This window comes from Rattus rattus, chromosome 14 (assembly GCF_011064425.1).
Source record: "Rattus rattus isolate New Zealand chromosome 14, Rrattus_CSIRO_v1, whole genome shotgun sequence".
NCBI classification, from domain to species: domain Eukaryota; kingdom Metazoa; phylum Chordata; class Mammalia; order Rodentia; family Muridae; genus Rattus; species Rattus rattus.
In genome coordinates, this window is record NC_046167.1 from 30,438,956 (window position 1) to 30,446,455 (window position 7,500).

At 43.4% G+C, this 7,500-nt stretch overlaps 1 protein-coding gene and 1 pseudogene across 1 annotated transcript in view; both read left to right on the forward strand.

Moving 5' to 3' along the window:
• The window catches only part of Pter (phosphotriesterase related), a 2,588-nt gene extending 1,266 nt beyond the window's left edge, over positions 1-1,322 (forward strand). Inside the window, exon 2 of the mRNA XM_032884224.1 lies at positions 1,176-1,322. Coding sequence (XP_032740115.1) covers positions 1,176-1,322 — 147 coding nt within the window. The remainder of the gene's footprint in view (positions 1-1,175) is intronic.
• A 3,537-nt stretch (positions 1,323-4,859) lies between these two features.
• Positions 4,860-7,500, forward strand: part of LOC116883181 — a 39,369-nt pseudogene continuing 36,728 nt past the window's right edge.

Below are 7,500 nucleotides of genomic sequence, written 5' to 3' on the forward strand. Positions count from 1 at the left end.
ATCAGAAAAAGAACTGGAAGAGCTTGAAGGGGCTTGAGACCCCATATGTACAACAATGCCAAGCAACCAGAGCTTCCAGGGACTAAGCCACTACCTAAAGACAATACATGGACTGACCCTGGACTCTGACCTCATAGGTAGCAGTGAATATTCTAGTAAGAGCACCAGTGGAAGGGGAAGCCCTGGGTCCTGCTAAGACTGAACCCCCAGTGAACTAGATTGTTGGGGGGAGGGCGGCAATGGGAGGAGGATGGGGAGGTGAACACCCATAAAGAAGGGGAGGAGGAGGGATTAGGAGGATGTCTGCCCGGAAACCGGGAAAGGGAATAACACTCAAAATGTAAATAAGAAATACTCAAGTTAATTAAAAAAAAAAGAAAGAAAGAAAGAAAGCACTTCTAACCTGGATATATTCCCAAGAATGCTCAGTTCAAGATGCACCTTACGGAGCATGCCAAGCTTGAAGGCACAGTTCAAGAAGAAAAGATGCTAGACAGAAGACTTTTCAACAAATTTAGATTGAGTTTTATAAATACGATGGGAGTATTCCGTAATATTCAGATTTGGGGAGCTAGGGCAGGAGAATGGCAAGTTTAAGACTAGCCTGATAATCAGAACAAGATAGCAAGGGCTGGGATTGTAGAATCGTGTTGCATTCTTGTTTGTAGCATCCTGACACTTGATCTCCACAAAGAGTTTAGTTGCAATCAGAAGCAGAAGTTGGATTGAAGATGTGTTAGTATGAGTGTGTCTGGAAGGCACCTGCCACACTCAGCCATTAAAAGTTTAATCCAATTGATTGTGATTCTTGAAGTAGAACAAAAACATAGGGCTTCCAAGAGCTTTTACACTAATCTTGTGCTCCAAGGACTACACATCAACTCCTAGCATCTCCAAGAATGAGGCTAATGCTGAATGGATACAATTGACACAATTGGCACAAGTCGTTCATAAAGGACAGATTCGTTCATAAAAATATGATTAAATGATAGTGCTTCATGAATTTTTAATGCTCCCTGAGTAAGGGCTTCACTCAGCCTTGTACAAATATTGAAGAGATGATATAATTGTTTAAAACAAATAAAGAAACAAAAAATGCAGGGCAAATCGTTAGCAGTTTGTGCTCACGCTAACCATTGAGCATCCTTTCTGTCCTTCCATTTTTTGGCACACAGTGGCATGAGAATGCGGACTCGTGTCGTCCCAGATCACCGGTTCTACAGATAGATAGGACGAAACCTAGAGCAGAGACCATGTCAGATGAGACTATTCTGAAAAGGAGACAGCAGTTGGCATCCTTTGTGTTCTCTAGTAATGACTAGGTTTAAAATCAAATAGAAGATGAGTCACAAGTCGTCCACAGACATTTGTGGTGTCCTCACCTTCCGTAAGTCAGAGGCATGAATACACAACACAGACCCTTAAGTAAGTATACATTTCATTTTATTCTCTCTGCTTTGTCTTGGGCCTCTGGACTACTTAAATTTCATTGAATGATCATATCGCCCCATGTAAGGGACTTTTTAAAAATTCTATGTAATTGCTCATTATAGGTATCAATAAAAGAAATCATCTGTTTTTTTTTTTTAAAGGGCCAGCTCTTTCTTAATTTTTTTTCACTGGGGATCAAAAGGTATTATTTCAGTTAGGGACTTGATTGCTATGATAAAGCACACGACCAAAAGCAACTTGGGGAAGAAAGGGTTTATTTCACTTACATGTCCAGTTACAGTTCATCAGGGAGTCAGGGCACACGCTCAAGGCTGGAACCTGAGACAGGAACTAAAGCAAAGGCCATAAGACATGCTAATTACTGGATTTTTCCATAAGGGCTTGCCCATCTTGCTTTCTTATAGCACCCAGTACCACCAGGCCAGAGATGGACTCTCCTACAGGGAACTGAGCCTTCCCTCGTCAATCCCCCCCCGCCAAAAAAAATCTCCACAGGTTTGCCACAGGAGGCATTTTCTCAATTGAGGTTCCTTCTTCAAAGTTGACTCTTGCTCATTTCAAGCTAATACAAGACTAGCCAGCATCAAGACTGTTTTTCTTCTAAGTTTTCACTGTAAAACACCAGCAGCTTTTGTTTTGTTTCTTCAGACTCCTTTCTGAAAATAGTTTTTGGTTGAGTTTGGATTCTGTGTTACCAGATTCTTCTCGTGGTGTTCATTCTGTGACGCTCTACGGAGGAAGGTGCTCAGCAGCAGATTTCTGTGCTTCTCTTGATCACTAATATTAATCACTACAATAACCAATGCCTAAGCGATAACGTGACCCTGGCTCCTGACAGTGCGTAAAGTGAGAGCAAGATGCGTCTAGCCACCGAGGTACCTCTGCACAGCTGTAGGCAAGCATGACTGTGAGGACCTGGCCCCCTGCCGTGGAGCTGGTCCATCCTGTAGTGAAGGCCACTGTCTCTTTACCTAGCACTCATTTGTTTCGCTTTGTGGTTCTGATGTGGAGTCAACTTCTAAGGGCACAGTGGCAGCTTGGATAGCAGGATAGCAGTGAAGTCCAAGGAAACACTAGGGTTATCACAAGCTACAGCAGCCTACGTTGCATTGCCAGCTTCAATAGAGTTTGACCTCAGGCTGAACTTTATTTTGCCAGGCCACTGAGAACTGAGCCAGCAGCTGTTGCGAGCACAGGCATTCACAGCCCAGATCAAGTGCTCCACAAAAGCCTTTTTCCTTTCTTGCTTGTCTGTGGATAGAATGATCCAGTTCCCCTGAATTTACTGGAGAGTTCAAGGTGTGCTATTATACATCAGGGAGCTGCAGAGCCCCCTGTACTCTAGGTCTATCCTTAACAACAACTAGTTACTTTCTTTTGTAGGTGGAATTCCAAGACTATGACTTAGGGCAGAGAGAGGAATAAATCCAATTTCTTAGTGACTACTAGGAATCTAATGCTTCCTTTTCCTTTATGTGGAAAAAAATACACTCATTTAAGTTTGAGATCTGATACTGTAAAAATGATACTACCCTAATTAACTGTGTGCTAGGTACTGCCTAAGCACAGTACACATAATAACATACTCATAGTCATTAACTCGTTGCTGTGGCTTGAATTTGAAATGCTCTCCATTGGCCACATGTTTTAAATGCCTGATCCCCAGCTAGTTGTATAGTTTTAAGAGGCCATGAAGCCGTTAGGAGGGGGCGTGGCTAATAGAAGTTGATCAAGCTCGTGCTCTCCCGATTGCTCTTTCCCTAATAATCTGTTAGAACATGAAATCTCAGCCACACACTCATGCCATCTGGCCTTCGCCATCCCTTCTCCATAGTGATGGGTTATGAAACCATGAACCATAATTCGTAATTCTTTCTTCCTCTGGGTTGGTTCTTTTAGGCAAAGGAATACACTCAGTTAACCTAAGACAATGCATGCAGTAGGGCCACGTTACGAGGACACACTGTGATACGCTCCTTTCACAGTTGGGAAAACTCAGTCGCAGCTAAGATGAGCAGTGTTCTCTGCTTCAGGATGGGGATACTGAACATGAGTGCCTAACTTTGCTTTCATTCTTTATCCCACTGGTTCTCAAGCTTCTTAAGGCCACCCTTTATTACAGTTCCTCACGCTGTTTTAACCCTCAATCACAAAATTATTTTCATTGCTACTTCCTAACTGTAACTTTGCTACTGTTATGAATCATAATGTAAATATTTTTGGAGACAAAGGTTTGCCAGTGGGTTATTGCAACCCACGGAGAACCTCTGTGTCCATGGTACACAGAACAGGCTCAGAGTACTGAGGGAACTGGGGTCAGGGTACTGAACTTGGATCAGAATACTGGAGGGAACTGGGGAGAGGGTACTGAAGGCCCTGGGGTCAGGGAACTGAGGAAACTCAGGTCAGCGTACTAAGGGAACTAAGGCTCAGCTAGCCTAACAATGACTGTCTGTCAATGGAAGGTTCAAGAATCTTGTAGTTGTTCGGCAGAATGTCTCACTCAGCTGGTCTTCAGCATATGTCAAAATCACAAGCAAGTAGGCTGTAATGCCAGTGAAGGAGTGGACTTTCGAGAGCAAGCAGGAAAGAGCAACCAAGCTTCCTTCTTTCATGGCCTTCATATAGGCTGCAAGCAGAAGCTATGGCCCAGAGTAAAGGTGTATTTTCCCACCTCAGAGATCCAGATTAGAAGTGGGCCTTTCCACTTCAAAGTGTTTAATTAAGAAAAAAAAATCCCTCAGAGTTGTGCCCGGCCATTTGAGTTCTAGTTAATTCCAGATGTAGTATAGCTGGCAATCAAGAGTGGCTACCACAGGTACCTTTCATCTTTCTGTCACAGTGGACTGCAAACACAGGTAATGATTTCTCAGGACTTCCTCCGTGTGACACCCTTGTCTAGTCAGACCTGAGTGCCTGTGAGACGCCCAACTCCGCTCTCCTCCTTCCCACTGCTCTCCACACCATGCTCTCCATCCATGCCTCGTCAGGTGAGGGCTTGAGGTGCTCCCCGCTAAGGTATGGCCTGACTTCCCCCTTTCTAGTCTGGGGTCTTGAATATCTCAATAAGAATGTCCCAGTATAGCCATCTCCCATTCCTGAAGACCTTGGGCTTCTTCTATTCTGAGTGTCCAGAGACACTCTTCAAGGCTCTACTGTGGCCGAACATCAAGAAGAAACAGAAATGGTCGGCCTTAGTGTGGTTCCTGGGACACGCTGTGTTTGGAACTGGAGACAAAGAAACGCGCACTCTTACTGCACAAGAACTGTTGTTGGGTTTAAATATGGGAAGATTCTTGGTGATTGCAGCCTCAGAGATTAAAATCCTCATACAAATCCATCATTATATGGGTAAGTAATAAGAATAAAGAACTCTCTTTTCTTTCTCTCGCTTCCAGATGAGCAAGATGCCTAAAGGAAAGAAGGGAGAAGGTGGCCCCAGTCCCTGCTGTAGTCAAGAAACAGGAGGCAAAAAAGGTGGTCAATCCTTTGTTTGAGAAAAGGCCCAAGAACTTCAGCACTGAGCAGGACATCCAGCTCAAAAGAGATCTCACACGCTTCGTCAAATGGCCCCGCTACATCAGGCTGCAGCAGCAAAGAGCCATCCCCTATAAGGAGCTCAAGGTACCTTCGGGCATTAAGCAGTTTACCCAGGCCCTGGACCAGCAAACAGCTACCCATCTGCTTAAGCTTGCCCACAAGTATAGGACAGAGACAAAGAAGGCGAAGGAGCAAAGGCTACTGGCCCATGCTGAGAAGAAAGCTCCTGGCAAAGGGGACGTCCCAACTAAGGGATCACTTGTCCTCAGTGCATGAGTCAATACAGTCACCACCTTGGTGGAGAACAAGAAGGCTCAGCTGGTGGTGATTGCCTGTGATGTAGACACCATTGAGCTGGTGGTCTTCCTGCCTGCCCTGTGTGGATAGATGGGGGTGCCCTACTGCATCGTCAAGGGAAAGGCCAGGCTGGGGCGCCTGGTCCACAGGAAGCTATGCCTTCACACAGTTTAGTGGAAGACAAAGGTACTCTGGCTAAGCTGGTAGAAGACATAAGGACCAGTTATAATGACAGATATGAAGAGATCTGCCACCACTGGGGAGGCGACATTCTGGGTCCTAAGTCTGTGGCTTGCACTGCCAAGCTGGAGGAGGCAAAGGCTAAAGAACTTCTCACTAAACTGGGTTAAATGTACACTAAGTTTTTTGTACATAATTATGAAATTTAGAAAAAAGAATAAAGAACTCTTAATGAACATTTACCAAGTGCTCCTTAGTCTCCTCAATATTCCTATCCAGTAGGTAGAACAAAGGGCCCATTTTATGGATGATAAAACTGAAAGTTGGATACCTTGGTTGGCAGGAGCCACAAGCAGCCCAAATTTGCTTTATTTCACAGTGTGTTATTTCACTTAGGCAAGGTTTTCCACCAGCCATCTTTGTCTAGAACCCTTTTCCTTTGAGTCTGATTCTTCCCTTTGGTGATCAGATAGGCTCATCTCAAAGTCCTGTGGTTCTGGCTTTGAAACTTGAATCTGAGCAACATTACAATAGTAGAAAGAATGCATGATCTGACTTTCATAACTGGCCCATCACCCCATATCACGGTTGTATCTGCTCCCTTTGAAAGGTCAACCAGGTTTCCTTTCATGACTGAAATTTTCTTATGTGCTTATGATTATACAATATACCAATGGCACAGCCCTTTTGACCTCACTTTTCACAAGCAGATTGTAGCTATCTAACTTCAAAACATTAAAGATTTTCAAGCCAATGAATCTGTTGCTCTATATTTTTACATGGAAAAGGGCTTTCTGAGTCTAGTTTTTTTCATAAACTGGCTTTATGAATCACAAATAACACGGCAGAGCCATCTTGGCCCTTGAGAGACAAAGTTGTAAAGTTTTAGGCTATTTTTAGGTTAGCAAGAAGATAAGTTAGTGGGCTGGAGGTGCAAGCAGTGAGGGGGAAAGTTTACAGACTTTCTCAGCTTCCCGGGCAATCCAGAACAAAACTCTCTGGACCAACATACCATGGTCACATTTCTCTTTCTGAATATCCCAAACCAACTGGGATATTCTAACTACTTTAGCAGGTCTAGGGATCTGTAGAGGTGGAGAGTGTGGGCCTAGGAAGGCCTCCATTGCTACCATTCTTACACCTGGACACAGTGATAGTATCTAATCAAACTCCCTTTTTCCTGATCATTCTTTTAGCCTGCTGCTGTCTGACTCCAGTTTGTCTGACCTGCAGTTTTTACAGGACACTAGTTCTTGTACACCTCACCACAGCCACAAGATATGACTTCCTCTCCCTCAGTGAGATTTTTAAGCTATAGGGTTAGTATTAGGACCATTGAGTCCCCAGACCTTAGACTGTTAGAGCAGGCATTCTTTGGGGTTGTCGACTCTGGAAGTTTCCGTTGCTCTATGGTTAGCCTTGGGAAGTTAAAAAATCTCCAACTCAGAACAAATTCTACTCAACCATAAGAGAGGTGAGGGAGGAGATACTGGAATAGAAATAGTGTAGGTAATTTTCCAGTCACACTCTCCCAATTCTCATACTTCTGGGGTTGTTTGTTTTAATTAAAATTTTTTGATTATTTTGCACACAAATATTGTGTCTACATCACTCTCGCCCCTAATCTTACCTCCAATTCTTACTGTCTTTCTCACTCCCTCTCAAATCCATAACCTCTGTTTTAATATTGTTTTATACACACACACCTGTATACACACACACGTGCACACACAAATATATATAAGTATAAATATTTATATACATATATATGTATTATATATGTATAAATATAATATATATATATAAATAAAACCAGCTGAAATGTATATGTCTTTAGTGCTGACCACTTGGAATTGAATATCCCATCAGCGGCCTGGATAGACTCTGGAGAAGGCAGTGTCTCTCTCCGCAGCCATTAATTGCTCTTCATCTTAGTGGTTCTCAGCTTGTGAGTCATGACCCCCTTGGGGTTGCCTATCAGATTTCCTGAATATCAAATATTTACACTATGATTCACAGTAGTAGCAAAAT